Source organism: Lagenorhynchus albirostris, chromosome 16 (assembly GCF_949774975.1).
Source record: "Lagenorhynchus albirostris chromosome 16, mLagAlb1.1, whole genome shotgun sequence".
NCBI classification, from domain to species: Eukaryota; Metazoa; Chordata; class Mammalia; order Artiodactyla; family Delphinidae; genus Lagenorhynchus; species Lagenorhynchus albirostris.
The window spans coordinates 34256213-34276119 of record NC_083110.1 but is presented as its reverse complement, the minus strand read 5'-3'; the positions used below and the strand labels follow the sequence as shown (position 1 = coordinate 34276119).

The 19907-nt window shown below is 35.2% G+C and overlaps 1 protein-coding gene across 6 annotated transcripts in view; it reads right to left on the bottom strand.

The window, feature by feature from the left end:
• Window positions 1–1311: 1311 nt before the first annotated feature.
• The window catches only part of CCSER2 (coiled-coil serine rich protein 2), a 154863-nt gene continuing 136267 nt past the window's right edge, over window positions 1312–19907 (bottom strand). For 4 of the 6 annotated variants that reach the window (XM_060125865.1, XM_060125864.1, XM_060125868.1 and 1 more), the window contains one exon: window positions 1312–2259. In XM_060125865.1, coding sequence (XP_059981848.1) covers window positions 1441–2259 — 819 coding nt within the window. In that variant the 3' untranslated portion in view covers window positions 1312–1440. Of the gene's footprint in view, window positions 2260–14434; window positions 14568–19907 lie in introns of all 6 variants that reach the window. The other 2 variants (XM_060125866.1, XM_060125867.1) reach the window with 2 other exon arrangements.

Sequence of the window (19907 nt, the reverse complement as noted above, 5' to 3'; positions counted from 1 at the left end):
TACTATCTGTGTGAAAGACATTAATTCTAACAAAAGCAGCAACAGTTGAACAGCCTAGAGATGCCATGATTTGGGAGAACAGGAGGGCAAATTTACTGAACCACCTGACAAGCGGCCTGCAGCATAATTAGGTTAATGCATATGGTCCCTTGGCAGTTCCACAGCTACCTTCTTAGCACATTAAAATAAATAAACATATTGCCATTGAAATATCTTTTAATACCTTTTAATAAAACATAATTTCCCCTTTCTAATTTTATTTTTCTTCCCAAATCTACTTTCAAGAAATTGTCATTCAAACATACACCAACATAAAAGGGAAACCTGGAAAACTCAAAAAAACACAGCTATTATGAATTCCGGTTTTCTCAAGATAGTCTTACTTAAATTTATAATTATACTCAAAATACTTTAACTTGCTTTGCTATAGAAAATAGTTTTAAATCCCTATATACGGGATATTTATATCCCATCAAAGTTCTGTGCAAACATTTCAAGTCCATTATTCCAGTCTTCGGATATTAGCAGAAAGTCAATAAATATAAACATTGCAATAAAGACTTAATTTAAAATATATACTGTGGAACCTCAAAACAGCTATCATGGATCCATAAGTCGATAGGGTTCAAAATGGAATTACCAGCAAAACTCTAGCACCAACATATGTTACAAATGAATACATCTTTACGTCAGGTTTCAAGATGTATCCTCACTCGAGCTTTCTAAAATTTATTCAGTAATAAAAACAAACACAAATGGTGTGTGTGTGTGTGTGTGTGTAAAACAAGATGTTAAAGCAACATATAATTGGTTTATATACATAATATGAAACATTTTTAGCCAGGGGAATTTGTCTGGTAAATAAATATTGAGACTATAGCAAAGAAAAATAAAACTTACATAAACTTCCCAATAAAAGCCTGATCTCCTGTATTCATCACAGAGCTTTTGCATAGACCTTTTAAATATACAAATCACTGGCCAGAACTCTACGTACAGACTACCATCTTCCATTATCACCAAATCTTTAGTTATAATAGTAACCATATTCACAGGAGGGATGAGTGAAAAAGGGTGAGGCTGTGACAACCACAATTAATACAGACCTTAAAAGGACTAAATCAGCAAAGCACATTTGTTGCTTGCTAAGTGGAATATTATGAATTTTCTGATGTGCAGAGGGATGGATAACATGATTAGAGCCTTCTGTAGACCTCTGAATGGGTAAGCAAACTTTTGTGTTTACCTGAGACAAATATGCTCAAATACTATGTACTTCAACCAGGATATAAAATGGAAGAGCCAAACTAGTAGAAGCTTCCACATTTTAATTTTTAGATTTGCAAGCTTTCAATGGAACCTCCATCACAGTAGCAAACTGCACATAAAGCTATTACAGACTGTTTTTTAAAAAAACAAATTGGCAGGTGATGGCTATGCTTAATGTATCTTTGGTTTAGGAAGACGAGAATATTGATTAGAGGCCAAACAATCCCCAGAATTCAAATTGTCATTAGGATTCTGCATGATTTCTTTTCTTCTTGTTAGTGGCCTTGGGATGCTTGTCTTGGCCTGGAAGTTTTGAGGCTCTAGTCGGGGGCTGCTTATTTGTTTTTGTTTGAAAGAGCCAGCAGGGGGGTGGAGCTTAGATGCTTTTGGATTTGGATTATTTGCAAGATTTGTTTGACTAGATGTTGGCTGGAGTTTTGCAGAATTACATGGTGTGATTATTGGTGACTTCTTACAAGTGGGATTCCCACTTGGACACGTTTCAGGAACTGGAGGAGGTACCACAGAATTCAAGATGGATGGCTTAAAAAGCTTCGAGGACTTGGGCTGAGATGTGTAGCCCTCTGGTGAAGACTGATTTCTTCCAGCTCTCTTAACCTGGTCTACTATACTTGACTGGGGAAGTGTCTGAAGAGAAGTGGTTACAAATTGCATGTCACTAATTTGATTATTTGCCAAATGATAAGGCTCTTGAGCATTTATGGTCATGTTCAAGTCTGCTTCAGAAGGTGTACTCTTCACCACATCCTTAGTGAATTGTGGGCTTGATGAAAAAGGCCGGTCTCCCAGACCACTGCTGCTTTCTTGTTGCAAGCCGTGTGTAAAGCTTTCATCCAGAGGTGCAACAGCCTGATGTATGCCCTGGATTATGCACTCACTGTGGGCCTCGGTATGTTGTGGCTTTGCTAGTTTTCCCTGGGCGTGGTCTGTGGGTCTGGGAAGGCTGCTGGAAGGCTGTAGTACTTGAGGCTATTAGAATTAAAAACAACATTAGCAACAATTCATTTTAGAAATAACACCCAGAATTAATATAAGTTCCAATTAGGCTGTGTTGGTACTTATTATGTTTTAATATGAGAAGCATGTGGGGGTTTTTCAATTAAAACATAAATTGCAATATTCAAGTAATTCATGAGACACATACAAGAGTGATGATGCAAACAAAAAATGGTACAGGCAGTAAACACTAAACAAGATCCAAAATCAAACAGGAGAAAAGAAAAATATTAAAGTACTGATTTACTGTAAAAAATGATTCCTACCTTAACTGATTCATTAATTATTTAAAACTTTATCTATAAGACAGCTTGACAGAATGATAGCAACTATGACCTTCAGATCTTATTACCCATTTTAAAGGCTTATTTTTTAAGGGAAGATCTATACCACTTCAATACACTTCATCAGAGGAAGCATTAACTTCAAAGTGTCAGGTGCTGTACCTCTATCGAGAATTAAAATTACCAGCAGATAAACAATTTAGAATGAAGATTATGTTCTCAGTTGATGTGAAATTCTAATTACTTAAAAAAAAATAGGTCAACATCTTTAGCTAATGTTAACCTACCTTTAATATTCTTACTGAAAAGTTTCAGAGTAAAATGTTTTCACAGCTTATTTGTTCTATCTCACTGCCATTTGAGGGATCAACCAAGGTTCTCTTATGGCTGATATATGAAAAACAGATTTACCTTCCCCAAGAGCAAATGTCCATTAATAAAACTAAAAATAACCAGCCTTTTGAATGATGTCTGAGATTAAAACGGATTTCAAGTTGCCTGTAACTTGAACTAAAGCTCAGAAGCCTACAAAAGGAAAGTTCTTACGGCTCACATGCCTTGCACACACTTCTCTGGAGCTTACTGTGTGATTATATTCTATACAAATCAGAGGAAACATACAACTTCCATTACTTTGGGGCATTCAGTAAAGAAATATGAATCTTAAAGTTATCTTTCAATGGCCCAAACAGTTAAAAGTTTATGGGGCAGAGCCTATTGGTCATATCATGATACAGGAATAGTTGCTCTAAATGTTTAAACACACACACACACACACACACACACACACACTCATATATACGTTTTATTAAATAATGTGGGCTGAAAATGCCAAAAAATTTGGCAAAGGGCTTTGAAACATGAATGTTTTTAAAAGACCATATTTTACTAATAATTTTTTTACTATGCTAATCCACAAACAAATCTACACAGTATCTCTAATTTCCCCAAAAGAAAGGGTGAATCTATTTATGTTGCATCACTTGTATTTTGCTCCTTTTTTCACCTCCTTGACCAGCACTGGACGATGGCTACCAGAGTCAGAAATCAGGGATTAGATTATGGAGGGGTTACCAGTTACTGAGAACAAAGGTCACCAATTCATGAAGGGATGGTTGGTCGTGATGGCATGGGGTCGACTTGCTACTTATAATAATAATAAACATCAGGAAAATGACTACTCAAAGTTAATCCATGCAGAATATGTTACATTAAACTTTTATCTTAGAATATTTAAAATAAATAAGTCACCTCAGTTTTTGCTTCAAGATAAATGTCCTAGTTAAAGTCACTGGGCATTTTCACAATATATCACCATAGAGATGATTTAGAGGTACTAAAATCATCAAGGAATTTATTCAAGACTCTCCTTGGGATTCCCTAGAAAAAACTGGCCATGCCAAAGTGATATATTCTTTAGAAAGATCAGTAAAAATATAAAGCAGGGCCCTATTAAGCAAACCAAAATCTACCTAAGGGGAAAAAAAAAAGCAACCAAGGAGGAGAAAAGTGCAACATTAAACGGTTAATTGAATGGGGATCTGTTTTCCCTTTTTACCTCTTTTCACCTTTAAAAACAATAAGATAGTCTACTCTCGAATTAAAAATCTTAAAACAATTTAAGACCTTTGAAAATATCAGTGACAATCTAAATAAATGATTTTATTGTAATATGTCTATTGCCCATAAGGAAAAAAATGGTACAAATATGCACTACCAGCTCAAAGCATACAGGTATAATTTTCTAAGTAAGATTAAACTGATTATTAAGACAATCAAGCCTCCAGAAAAGGGGCACTATGAACTGTAGATAAATTATCCATGCACATTGTTCTGATTACTTATATTACCCAAATGACCACTGCTTACCAGAGAACTAAATGGAAATACAGCAGAGTGTCATGTCAGAAAGATGTTCTGCTTGTATTAAAGGCAATAAAGCTCAATAACAAATACTAAAGAACTAGAAAATAATCAGGTTTTTAAAAAATAATAAAATTTTGAGTCTTTTAACTGAGAGGAGTTAGACTAACCAATTATACAAAAAGTGTCCATACTATCATTTAATTACATTAAATAAATCAGTGGTTTCTAAATGCTGAATAATATAGATTTTATATTTTTATTAAAAGTTTATTTTAAATAAAAATTTAATTTCCCTATCCCAAAATAAACGTCTTATTTTATTACTTATTTGAAAACTAGTTTGTAAATCAATTCTGCTACTTGATCTTCTGTCTCTAGAAGAAGATCAAGAAATGACTATAGTGAGGACCAAGGAAAGGCTTACTCCTGATTTGTGGAAGACTGTAAAACTGGTTACCCACTAAAGACTGGGTTGTCATTAATTACCTGTTGACAAGTAGAACAACAAGTTGCCTCTTAACATCTAGCAAGCAAAAGCAAAGATGTGTTTGGACAGCTTGCTGCTTGCAGTACAATCCCCCAAATTCTAAACTCTCAGCTGTATATTAACAATTCATCTTGCCCACGTTTACTACTGCACTACCACAGGTGTTTTCAGAATGCATTTTAAATATAAAAAGAAAAATCCCATGTAATCAGGGATAATAAGATCAATAGGAAGGAATATCAAAACCATTCATTCATTTAAAAAATGTCTGATATATCATGCACTGTAGTAGGTGTAGGAAAATATGAACCTGAACACAATGCTGTTCCTGTGGTTGAGAGGCCTCATAAGAAAGAGTCAGGTAGACAAATGATGAGACCATGTCTCAAGCATAACAAAATGTAGAAGCAAGAAGAAAATATATGCCTGATTAGAGAGGTCACAGAAGGCATCCAAGAATTGCAAACATCTGAACTGAGTTTTAAGATGAGTAGGAGTTTGCCAAGAAGACAAGAAGGGAAGAACATTCAGGGTAAAGGGCCAGTACATGCAAAACACAAAGGCAAAAAAAAAGAACATGATTATGTTCTAGTAACTTCAAATTGTTTGAATTGGCAAGCACAATGTTGGTAGGAAAGTGTAGGCAAGGGCCAACTCATAAAGGAACTCGCATCAGGCCAAATAGTTCTGACTCTGTACAGTAGATGATGGGAGACATTGATGAATTTTAAGCAGAGGAATTGTAAGACCCAATGTGTATTTTAGAATGTCACTCTGGTGGGATTGGTGAGGAATGTAACAGTAGGGGATGAGACTGTTAAGCATAACACCCAGGTAGTACGCCATTGCTAACAACCCAAGTGATAAATTATAAGGGTTTAAAATTAGGATATAGGAAAAGAAACTGGAAATGATTGAAAGAGTTTTGAAGGAGATAGAGAAATTTAAGATGAGTTCAGGTTTCCAGCTTCGAAGATGAAAGACGAGGTATTGCCCTGTATCAAAAAAAGACCTCTGGGGAAGTTGCCCACCAGCCCATTCATTACATAGCTTCAGCCGCCCACAAGACTCAGAGGGCAAAACGAATTCCCCCACTACTGCAGGGACCTCTGGAAACTCTCTGTAGTCACAAATTCGTAGAGCTTTAGTACTCCATCCTTGCAACTTGTAGAAAGGTTGGTTACTAAAGCTTAAAAATGTGGATCCATTCCTAGACTGAAAGAACTCAGGGCTTCTAACTGGACTCAGCAACTTCAAGTCTTACTTTAGTAGTTAAATACATACACTTCAGCACACTATTCTGAGACTTCTCAGATGCAATGGCTACAGATGTTAAGGTCAAGAGTGCCAGCAATAGGCACTACTGGGTAATTATGCAAGGGATTGATAGGCATCTTCAATGATAACCTTAAATGTCTTTCTGTGCTGCTTACAAAGATAAGCAGAGACTATGCGCTTCTTAAGGCACGTACCACGCTTTATTCATTTTTTGTTGTTGTAGTTGGTATCCTCAGTATTTGGCACACAGAAGGGATTAAATATGTATTTACTAGATAATAAATAAATAAATGAGTATTGGTAAGTGGTATATTCCAGCACGGCTTCTTTGGTAACAGACTAGCAAAATGATACTCCCCTATTAGGTCAATGATGCAGCACTAATTTAAACGAGTCTTAATAACTGATGGAAAAGAAATCTTATAATTAAAAAAATGTTTTCTCTAAATAAGTTTGGGGTCAGCTTAATGATTCATGTTTAGAAGCATAGCATGAAGGATTCATTACATGTTAGCTTGAACACAGCACCTCCCATTATGACCTGCACCTCCCATAATGATCCACCAGCTACGCCAGAGATGTTTTTTAGTTGGGAGACTCGACATTTCTGGATGAAATATGTTAGGGAAACTGTCTTAACAAGCATTCAACTATTTTCCATTTCTAATTCTAATAATTAAAAATGATTATAACTGTAAAACACTTAGGATAGAACCTCCCAGAGCACATCAAAATTGCTCAGTAAATGTCACTCACGACTATGAAAAGGTGTGAAAATGATTAATTCAAGCCATTGTCCTTTTGTAACTACATCTTGGGGGGGCGGGGAAGCAACTTCTATAATAGTATTATAATAAACTAGTTGCTACAGATTGCAAGGTTTCTAGGCTCCAAATACATATCTCAATAATGTCAGTCATATCTAAATGTTTTAAATCCACAGGAGGCATATCTGATATGACACAGAAGTCAAGATTCCTCAAGTGTCCTCCTGGAGATAAACTAGAGCTAGGACATGCAAGGCACTTTAACGTTTAGAGAAAATTTACATGTGGCTACATGAAGGAGCTAGTACAACACAGTATTGAATCACTGAGCTTTGGAAGTCAGACTGATCTGGGTTTGAGTTCTGGCTCTATCTCTATCAGTGAGATATTGGGTAAATTATCTTACTACTCTGAGATGGAATTTTGTAACTTGTAAAATGAGGATAATAGTGCCTACACCTCATTGAATTGTTGTAAATCACAAATGATAACATGCATATAAAATGCTTAGTATTATGCCTGACACATTACATATACTTGAGAAATATTATACTCTAGACTGTAAAAGAAGGGTTTCCCTTCTTTCCAATGGTAGACAACCAAACTCTATGCTCACATGCATACTCTCTAATTATCACAAGACCTTAGGTGGAGGGTACTATCTTCTTTTTGTAAATGAGTAAACTGAGGTTAAATGAAATTAAGTAGAATCTCCAAATTCACAGACTTTAGTAAATGGCAAAGCCAGAATTTGAACTGACAGAGAATTTAAAATGCAGCACTAAAATTTTATTATTCTTTGATATTTGGGTTAAGTCCAATGAGTTCACAGACTTTCAGAATATGCAATATAGCCAGATGATTGTTTTAAAAACTCAAAAAGACAGATTCAATACCAACATTCAGGTATTAACTTTCCTAGATAATGTCCTATTTCCTTCTTAGCTGATCTGTCCTACAGAGGATAACTCTCAGACACCAAATTCAAGCCACATGGTGAAGCAGTATTTCCAGGGAAAAATGGTTCCAAGAGACCCACTGGAGGAAATATACTGAACACAAGGAAATGCAAATTAGCACTCATCACAAAAACTCTTCACCTTCACCATTTCATAGCACTTCAAAGATTTCTAGCATTAACATAAGAAAAAATAGTCATATCTGTAAACATACAAAGGAAGTTTCTGTAAACATTCTTGTTCTAAAGTCACCAATAGTAAGACAGCAGCTAGAAATATCAAGTCCTGATGGAGTAAAAATATGTCAAAGTGTGTAAGGTAGAAAACAGAAAATGTTCATAAAAATGCTATTGCATAACAGACACAGGAATGACCTAATATTATTTTCTTGATATATACAAGTTTATTATCATTATTAAATACATTTCAAAGGTTAAAAGGAAGATGGTAATGGAGCCATTTATAACATGCCTGTAACTTCATGCAGGCTCTGACATGCATCATGCAAACTGGGGGGGAAAAGTTACAATGAAGAAGGTGGTAGGAAAAAATCTGAAATTGTACTGTACCACGCTTTGTCAGAGAAGTAATGGACTAACTTCTCAACTCCTTGCCAATGGCATAATGGGAGAGCAGAGACAAGAAAAAGACAGGACAGTGGTGTCAGAGACCACATACAACACCAAGGAATTGCCATGACTGGGTAGCAGCCAACGGTATTTGCTTTTCTTTTGTTGTATTTTTCTAGGACTTATTATTTTAATATATTTCTATAAAATGAAAACATATTCTTAATAGAGTTATACTTTCTTGCTGAAGTGGTTTGCAAGTTAATACAAATATTCATATCCACAGAACAGTGTATATAATCTTCTTACCCTTAAAAGGAATCACTTGAAGAATCTTACCAAATAAAATACTGAAAAGAATTTTGACACAATTAATATTCATACTCCAAAGATCTAAAAAGGTTTAACTGCATGTAATCCCTTATAAAGGAAGTAGAAATTATTTTTAATAATTTCAGTCTTGAATATTATAAATACAACTGAATGTTTACTTTTAACTGCTGCTGCATTAAAGACCAATAAAAGAATAATCTGATTTTCATGTATGTCTTAAATATAATGTTCTACATTATAAGCAAGGCTCCCCACATCACTATAGAGATGGAAGACAGGACTGGATTCCTAGTATAACTAGATTCAAAGAATTCTGGTCTATAATTCACATGACCCCAATCAAAGCTTCCAAGGATTCCTGAGGACCAGGAATGCTCTCATTCCCTAGATCTCAGAATAGTGCCTCTAGATCTCAGAGAACTTAGGGAAGATATATGACTGATAAATATAAATTATAAATAAGCAATTTCTGAAATAAGGAGTTCAATGACTTTTCTAAGTTGATCAGTTAACTGCTTTTAAAAACTATCAACACAACACTGTAAAGCAACTATACTCCAATACAAATTAATTAAAAATATAAAAACTATGGACGTGAATAATAGTGACTTAAGTAAGTATTTACTGCACAGGCATAATTAGTGTGAGATGCTTAATTTTCATGAGTCTGTATCTCTAAGACAAAGAACCCATCAGCATCTACCCCTGGGATGGAGAACAGCTCAGGGAAAAAGAAAAAACTAAACTAAATAACATCATAATAGTACAATTCCACTGCTGTGACCAATACGCATGGTATATTTATCCAGAGTAGGATACTGCAGGCACTATGATATGGCAACAAATACAGCTAACAAGACAATCCCACAATCTGCAGAGCAGGCTTATAAAAGGCTTATACAGATAACAGCAATTGCTTTGTTTCTCATAATTGCAAGGTGTTGAGAAAGAAACTAACCCATGCCTACGTTTATGGGACGGCCTCCTGGACCATGAGTTTGATGCACATTTCTAGTCAATTAACCAATGACTAATCTGCACTTGAATTAACTGCAAATATGGACACAGTGCCATATTCTATATCAACCACACTTCTAAAAAAATAGCTTACTGTAAAATCAAATTGTTCAGTTTTTACTGAGTTACTCTTTTCGACTTCATCAAAAATATTTTATTTTTATGAAAAGTCACTCTCAGAGCTAAATTCTGATTAAAGCACTGACTGATGCTATCTTTACATGTACAATTGATTACAGTCACATGGTGAAGCCAATCGGATTGAGCCACGTTAATGTATACCTTATGAACATGTTTGACAGTTCAACAATACACATCAAGCATCTCTAAAAAGCACACATCCTTTAAGAACCACCCTTCTAGTGCTGACACTGATCTAAACACAAGAATAAACTGCACTATAATAGTATCTCTGTTTAATAGGGGAAAATGGAAACAACATCAATGTCAAACAACAGGAAAACATTAAATAAATGATATCATAGTCACATGATAATGTATTATCATGTAGCCATTAAAATGTTTTCAAGAAATATTTGCTATATAAAAAATGCTCATATAATACTATGTGAAAAAAAGCAAAACAAAAAATTGGGAAAAAAATATGAGAGTATCATATGTCCTAACAGAAAGTACTGTTTCATGAATCTTTAATCTGAATATTAAATATACACACGTGTGTCTTGGGTTGTAAATATATAGTTTCATTCAGTAAATATATACTGGGTTATGATGTAAAATGAATTTGTCAAAAAAGGTTTGTGAAACAACCCCTGAAGGTTGTAAGAGGAGGAGAAAAATATAAGGCAATATAATTGCCATTCTTAATATAATTCTGGTGAATACAATTAGTGATTATTATAATATAAATTTAGAAATCAGGCAGCACTGCATCAAGAAACTGCTGGGCTGGATTGGGAGTTTGGGATTACCAATGCAAGCTATTATATATAGGATGGATAAACAACAAGGTCCTACTGTATAGCACAGGGAACTATATTCAATATCCTGTGATAAACTATAATAAAAGAGAATATGAAAAAGAATATATGTATGTATAACTGAGTCACTTTGCTGTACAGCAGAAACTAAATACAACATTGTAAATCAACTATACTTCAATAAAATTTTTTAAAAAAGAGACTGCTGGGCTTAATATGGCTATTAAGACATAAACATGTATTTGTTACTTTTGTTGCTTAAAAACAACTTTTTTCTTCCAATTTAAGTTACTGTATGTGGAAGCTAAAGGAAGTTAAGATTTCTAAATTCTTTCAAGAAAGGTGTTAAACAGCGAATTTTAAGTCTCTTTAGGCATGATAAGAAATAGGTATTATTCCAAGATATACTTTTTGAAAAGTCAGGTATTCCTGAAAGCACATGCTCTGGCAAGAAATGTTATTTGAGATTACCATTAAGGCTGTTACTTGCCAAAAGTAATTATTTTTATTAAATTTTCATACCGTGAGGTAGGTTATATATATATCATTCCTAATTTTACACAGTTGGAAATTAGAAAGACTAAACCAATGCCAGTTAAGTCAGTTGGACAAAAGCTGAAGTGCCTACTGACAGCAGGAAGACCTTTGAATGTTTAAATGTAGATATTTTCTGCTAACCTAGGGAAAATTTAATTTGAAACTGGGAGATAAGCATCATCAAGCTGAGACTAGTAATACACCTGAGAAAAGGAATGTAAGTCAAAATTTCCTGAGAAAGTAAAAAAAAAAAAAAAAAAAAAAGACCAGGATTTTCCTTTTATCTCCATTTTTTTAGAGTTATTATTAAATTTACCAAGAACATCCTTGGCCACTGCAGCTTTCTGGAGTTACCAGAGCTAAATAGTCCCTGTAAACATTAGTTATTTCACTCTCTGCAATATCTGCAACAGGCTATCTCTTTATGCCTGTTTTATTAGGTCCACTACTCTTACACATTTTAAAAAACAAAAACAGACTACCTTACTGAAGACTAATAGCCAAGCTTACCTGGCTTCTGCATTTACAAAAAAAGGCAGTTCGCTTAAGTTGATGTTCAAGAGGGCATCAGAAAGAACTTATTATTGAAACACGATAATGTAGGAGAACTCTCTCAACTACATACCATCACTTACAGAATTAACCTCTCAAAAATTAAAATCAGCACTAGAAATCACAAACTGACTAAATGTGGAGACAAATATTGTTTCACTGAATACATAGCAGTTTAGTGCAGGAAATGGGGACACCTATTCCAAAACTCTCTGGAAAACTACTGGATTTACTCCCATAATTTCATATCCTTCTCCTTCTCTATATTTTATCGTTATAAAATAATAATCATTATTATTTTACACTCTTTTATATTATTTTTTTATACTCCTTCAGGCGTTCTCAGGGTAAATTTAAAAGTGTAGTAGTTTAAACATATTTCCTTTAAAGGAACCTTCAAAGCTCAATAAGAGCTGTCAAAAAGCTGTGAACAGGGCTTCCCTGGTGGCGCAGTGGTTGAGAGTCAGCCTGCCAATGCAGGGATGAGGGTTCGTGCCCCGGTCCGGGAAGATCCCACATGCCGCGGAGCGGCTAGGCCCGTGAGCCATGCTGCTAAGCCTGCACGTCCGGAGCCTGTGCTCTGCAACGGGAGAGGCCACAACAGTGAGAGGCCCACGTACCGCAAAAAAAAAAAAGCTGTGAATAAGTCCTCTAGTTTAGCACTTTCCACAAACAGAGTTCTACAAGTCTCAATGATCAAGTCTCAGGGCCAGTTCTCTTAGCTGCATAAGCCATGAGAACTTACCCAGGAAAAGACTCCAATGTATATACCTTCTCCTAGGTGGCCAACACATCCAAACTCTGGTGAACCAAACTTTCTTTTTGCTAACTTGGAGATGCAGAGAAAGCAGGTTTGACCTAGAAAAGCTAGAAAGACAGTTCTTGATAGTAGTGCTGAAGGACAGACGGTGCTGCTTCATAGTTGGAAATGAAAAAAATACCTCTGAACCCAAAGGAGAAAGAAGCATTTGGAAATGGAGAGCCAACGATTCAGGTGAGGGATAAGTAATTTCTAAAGCTATACTAATGAGAAACTAGTGAAATGGGTGCTTCTGGGAAACATGTTTTAAAAATAAATCTAAACTATTTGTAATACTGAATAATTAACCTTAAACTCCAATTCCATATTACATGTAGCTGAGAAGGAGAATGGGGAGAAGAACAGTGGAGAAAAAGAACACGGACTATAAGGGGGCTTCAGAAAAGTTAAGGTAGGTGCGTAATTTACCTCAATCTGAGGTAAATCTGTCAACCATGCAGTATACTGGCTACAGTTTAAGAATACATTATCATTTGTTGTAATTGCCCTTTGAAATTCAGATTAGTTCACTAGCAATTTAGTATAATTCTTTATGTGCTAGCCATCTTCAAATGGAGAAGAAAGCAACCTAACTGAAGCAAAGGAAGTAAAAAGGAGGATTTACAAAGGTGGTAGGAGATGGGAAAGGAGGAAAAGGGAGGAACGCTTTCACCCAACAAATTAACTTGCTAGTGAATAAACTTGATATAAAAGCCTATGCAAACTCTATTCCATTGTTCTTTAAAAAGTGCAAAAGGGAAGGAAAGGCATAATGGTCAAAAAATAAATTTCAAACCTTGTCTCAAATTCATGTTGATACTTTATAATTGACTAATTCAAGAAATAAAGTTTTATTTGAATAAATCACATTTTAAAATTTTAACTGCTTAAAATTTCCCCCTTTTGGACCTTTGATACTTCACATGACTTTGATAAGAATAATTTATGAAAAAATTGATATGAATCACAAATCAGGGCAAATCTATGGAGAAGGCATAAAAGTGACTCTGACAACATTTATATCTTTTTCATTAACATTAGCTTTTTTTGGGTGACTTTTCAAAAAAGATAAAATATAACCAACTTACCAGTTATATACTTAAGTACATAATACAAAATAATAAACGCTGTTTTGGAAAGCAGATTTAATGTAAACAAAGATTTTTTTTAAGTCAAACAATTACTAAATCATTAGAAATGTTAGTAAACCATGCATATTCAAAAGCCATTTCTTCTGTACTGTAAAGCAGCTGATAAATTACAAAGACATATTAGTTATTAAAAAACACTCTTAAAAATGATTTAAAAGATTTTTGTATTAGATGACAGTGAAACACAATCAACACCTTTTGATTAGAAAATATTTAAAGAAATGTGCAATGGTCTAGTAAGCCTGCTCCCTAAACAATATGCATCTGTCCATTATACTACTGCAGATAGTGTATACATTTTTAACATGACTAGATTTAAAAAATTTTTATTCATATATCTCAAGGTCATGAAAATAGAAAATATATTAAAGACAGATGCATGTCAGTAGGTATAGGGTCACTGGCAATAGGTTTAAATGGCATTAGAATGACATTAACTTCAGACAGCTTTCCTAAGGCTCTAAGGAGAAAAGTCTATTTACATGCAGTCAAAGGAAGTATTAATTAAGAGAGGAGAGCCCAGGGAGTGCTGGTTTAGCGTGTGCCTGCAGGTCACTCTGGAGGGAGAGGAGGTGCTGGGGAGGGATAGTCATGCAGAAGGGGAATACCATGAATGGGAAGCCAGAGCAGGATAGGAGTGAGAGACACAGACTCACTCTGTCTGCGGTGCGGTGGAACAGTCCGTGGGATGCCTTGGAAGGAGCCCTGCCAAGGAGAGAAGGAGGGGGCAGAATACCCACCCTGTGCAGAGAGAGATGGGGGTAGGGAGGTATAATAAAAAAGGGAACCAAAAAATAGAGAAACCACAGTCATACTTTAAAAAAAAATAACAGTGTTAATGAGAAGACAGATTTCATTTTTTTAAATACAGGCAGCCCAAATTACTAAAAATACATCATAATCCAAAACTAGTTATTTTTTATATGTTAAGAAAAAAATTATTTTCCTCTAATATTTGTAGTTAATGCATATGAAATAATATATTTTTTCTGGCATACAATTACATTTATCATCATGTTTCTCTTTTTAAAGTAGCAGATTCCAGTTTTTTTGCAAAAAATGAAAGCATTTAAAAGGGGAGATAGACTTTTATGAGTTAAACACACAGAAACTGCATCAATAATAAATTAGGCATTAAAAAATTATCATACAAAATTTTTTTCTTTTTTAACTCATAGGTTTTCAAAGGATTAGCAGCTAAAATAAAGAACATTAGCTGAAGATAGCAGAACCAACACAGCATTCAAAAGACTTAGGATGTTGTAAGAGTGAGTACTATATCAAGAATGTGACATACAGGCCACAGGTTACACATGCAAACTTTTTAATTTTATTAACTTGTGGCTTCTTAGCTTTACTTATTTTGATCAGATTATCAGAACTGGAAAACAACAGAAATGTCATTTACTTCTATTTCCTCACATTCCAGGTAAAACTGGGTCTTCAAGAGAGAATTTGTTCACACAAATAGAACCAGATTGGGTCTCATGTCTCTCTGTTCCTAGCCTCCTCACTGATGAGACATATCCACACATAAAACTATAGAAACACTCATGATAGCATCAAGAAAAATGAGCTTGTAAATCATCATCACACCCAGCTCAATTTGCAAAATAAAGTATGCATAATTTTTCACAGCAATTAATCTGATATAGAAATGATGTACTAGAAGATTACTAATGTATTTTACTGATGTTTAGATATTTCGGGAACACTGATCCAAATAAAAAACTTATGTCCACTCCTGTATCAACATTCCTTGTCTCAGGTTCAGTATAATCAGACACATTTAAATTTAAGAATAATCCTACATTGCTCACTACAAAACAAAAACCAAAAAAAGATCCATTTTCTATGTTGATTAAGGAAACAAATAGCTACAAGAAATTAAATAAAATTAATGATCTTTAGAGTATCCTAGTAAATAAAGATCTTGTCTTTTGAAATTATTGTAACTTCTCCACTAATTTAGCCATGGGTGTTTGTGAAAACAGATTAGGAAATATTTAATAGGGTGATGACCCCAGGTGCTCTCCATAGATATTACCTGATACAACTCGATTTTGCTGTTTCAGAGATGTTTTGGTCCAAAACCTTTACACAAAGCAAGTCCTCAGCCAAGAAGGGGCATGTACTTTTCTCCCTATGGGTTTCACCAGGCAGGACCAGCTTCTACTCATTGCACTGGGTAAAGAAACTTTCAGATAGGGATTTTGTAAATAAACTAAACCAGCAGTCAGAGATTCCTTCTCAAAGAAATAACGTCTCCCTGAGGGTTTATGGAAATAGTACCCACTGGGAATCAGGGAACTGTGTTTTTCCTTGGATCTTCTAAAAGCCTAGAACCTTGAGAAAGCCACTGATCTTCTCTGAGTCTCAGTCTCTTCATTTGTAAGATGCAGGACTGGAATGTGCTACAGACTAAGTCATTTGTGCTTCCGCCCCCAAGTTTCATATGTTGAAACCTACTGCCCCAGTGTGATGGTTTGGAGGTGGGCCTTTGGGTAGTGATTAGCTCATGAGGGTGGAGCCCTCACGAATAGGATTAGTGCCTTGTGAAAGAAATCCCAGAAAGCCCCCTCACCCCTTCCACCATGTTGAGGACACAGGGAAAAGACGGCTGTTTATAAACCAGGAAGCAGGCTGGTGCCTTGATCTTGGAATTTGCAGCCTCTAGAACTGTAAGAAATAAATTTCTATTGTTTATAAGCCAGTCTGTGGTATTGTTATAGGTGCCTGAACGAACTAAGATAGAATGGTTCATCTCTAAGAAACGTCTCACTTTTAGTTGTAATTCAGTTGGCTCACACACCCCCAACTCCAGAGTCACTGTTATCCTTTAATTTTATAACTCTATTTATACGGCACTTAAAACAATCAACTGTATTAAATTGTCTCTCATGATAAATCATTAGTTCTTTAAAATAATTTAAGTGAAAGTATCTGTAAAAATACCTAGAACCTGTCAGGAGTTTAAAAGATGTTAAATGTCCCACATTCCCTGCCTAACCGTCCCCAGCAAACGGGAGACTCTGTTTACTGATTCAAACTGAATTAAATTAAGTTATTGTGTTTACCTAGAGATGAAGATATAACATTTGACAGGCCTGGACACACACTGCAAGCACCTAAAAATCTTAAAAAACAAATACAATGATACCCATTCTTTACTCCCCCAAGACAAACAAATCAATGAGATATCAACTACACACCTACCAGAATGGCTAAAATTTAAAAAATAATAATGACAACACTAAGCGCTAGTGAGGATGCAGAGAAACTGCATCACTCATACAATGCTGATGAGAATCTAAAACAGCACAGCCACTCTGACAGTTTGCCAGTTTCTCTGAAAACTAAACGTACAGTTACAATATTACCCAGAAATCACACTACTGGGCATTTATCCTAGAGAAATGAAAATTTACATCTACACAAATATTTATAACAGCTTTATCTTTAATAGCCAAAAACTGGAAACTACCAACATGTCTATCTATTATAGACACAAGTGGTTAAAAAAACCGTGGAACATCCAATATTATGGTCTACTACTCGGCAGTAAAGAGGAACAAATTACTGATAGACACAACTACTTGGATGGATCTCCACGGTATTATGCTGGGTGAAAAAAAGCCAATCTCAAAAGCTCACACACTGTATAACACCATTTATATAAAATTCTTGAAATGACAATATTTAGATATGGAAGACATTAGTGGTTGTCAGGGGTTAGGAATGGTAAGGGAAGAAGTGGTTGTGACTATTAAAAGGCAGCGCAGAAGAGAGAACTTTGTAGTGGTGCAATAATTCTGTGTTTTAAATATGGTAGTTGTTGCAGGAATCTACACAAGTGATAAAATGGCACAGAACTATGCATTCTCTAAAGTCAATTTCGGTTTTGACACTGTACTACAGCTATATAAAATGTAACTGTTGTGGGATATTGGGTGAAATAAGGGATCTATTTTTGCAACTTCCTATGAATCTACAAGAATTTAAAATAAAAAGTAACAACACAAACAGAGGAGTAAAAACAATGCACATTAGAGTGATACTGAGGAAAATTATTTGAAATGCTAATTATATTGGTAGGATCATATTTTCTTGGGGAGAGAAGGAAAACATGTTTAACGACCTTCTCATCTCTATAAACTAAAGGTAATTTCCCTGATAATAAAAAGATGATTATATATTCCTTTCAATAATTAAAAAAAAACGGAAACAACTATAAAACATGACTAACTAAACCTTGAGACCAGGCAAGTTCAGAGACAGCAGACATGTGAGCAACACCAAGCAGCAGCGCTAAGAAACAGCATGTGCTGGCTCCCCATGATTCCATGTCTACTGGAAGTGTTTCTACAAAGAAGGGAACTTGTACGGAAGACCCTAACTTCGAAACTTAGAAGATGTATGATTTATAAGATCTAAGGAAAGGATGGGAAACATGATTTTGAGCAAAAAGACAGTATTAACGAAGAAAGAAAAATTTCCCAGACGGATAGATCTCTTCCAGCAGTGAGTGCTGGAATACACTACACTCCTGAACTGAAGATTGCTGGAAGTCACGGCCATGTGAAGATAGATTTGAGAGCCAGATGGTCTAGTCCCCGTAACTGGAAGACATGTCCACCATCCTCTGGTCCAGAAACAAGGCCTCACTGTCCTATCATCTGATTTACACTTTGCTGTCTGTCCATGAGTACCATAAACTAAGAATCAAGCAATGTCTTTTATTTAGTATCCAAAGCCCTTAGTACTGGGATTGAAATACAGAAAAAACTAGTCAAAGTTCAATGAATGAATGAATAAATGGACCCATGGTTTAAAACCTGAAGGAATTTTCTATTTTGTGTTATTTTTTGGTTAATTCCTGCTACATAGTTCAGGTTTAAAGCCAAACCCAGTGACCTCCATTCAGAGCTGCACTATCCAATATGGTTGCTAGCAGCTACATGGGGTTAAGCAGATAGTCTCAATCGAAATGTGGTATAAATGTAAAATACACACAAGATGTCAAAGACTTCATACGAAAACAAAAACTAGAATGTAACGTATCTCAATATCTTCTTTATATTGATTACATGTTCAAATGGTACTACTGGGTTAAATAGAGTATTTTATTAAAATTAATTTTGCATGTTTCTTCTTGCTTTAATTTGGATACTAAAGCATTTATATTATATATGTAGCTCACATTACATTTATATTGGAGCACTAATTAGAGGGCAGGAAAGTGCATAATTCTTTCCTAGTTGATGCTGTGAAGATCCCTAAGCTCTGCCCAGGAAAGGGCCTTTTGCTCAACTGAGTCTACTTTAAATCTTCTGCTGACTTTTAAGATGAAGATATGAGACGCTTTCTGCTGGAGAAATCACAATGGTTGTATATAAAAACAAAAAGCAGTAGGAATGCATACGAATATATCACATCCAAGGGGAAAAAAAATCTACTTGTAGGAAAACATAGGATATCTGACATATAGTTTAACCATATGCATAACATTCTAGTTACACTTTAAATCGGTGGGACAAAATACATACATATGCACACAAACAAGAACAAAATAAAAGAATACGAAAACATTAAAAAACAAGAGTATCTGGATTCAGGGTTTTAGAGGAAATTTCATTTCTCTCAAGATAAAGCCTAGGGAGACCAAGTAAAAACATCTTTCTGTGAACTCAAACCTTGTGGGATAAGATAAAGAACAGTGAACCGAGTTCTTCAGAACACATGCAGCTCTTTCCTCAGCAGCTGCTTTTTCTTAAAGCAAGGGATGAGAACAGATGAGAGTTACCACCTGAGCTTAGAGGATGGAGAATTTTTAATCTTAGCACTGAAGAGATAAAACTTTTCCTGATTCAGGAAGATTAGTTTGCTTGTGTCTCCCTCTTCTGGGAGAGCTTAGGAAGCCTCCTGGAATGGTCTTATTTGCTCCGAAAGGGGTCTGTGGCAGTTGGCACTGTAGCACTGAGCTTCCTTAGTGGATGAAACTCTTTACTAGAGATTTCTGTCTTCCATAAACTCATTCCCACCTCCCACCGCCCCACTTTGAATCTACATCTATATCTAACT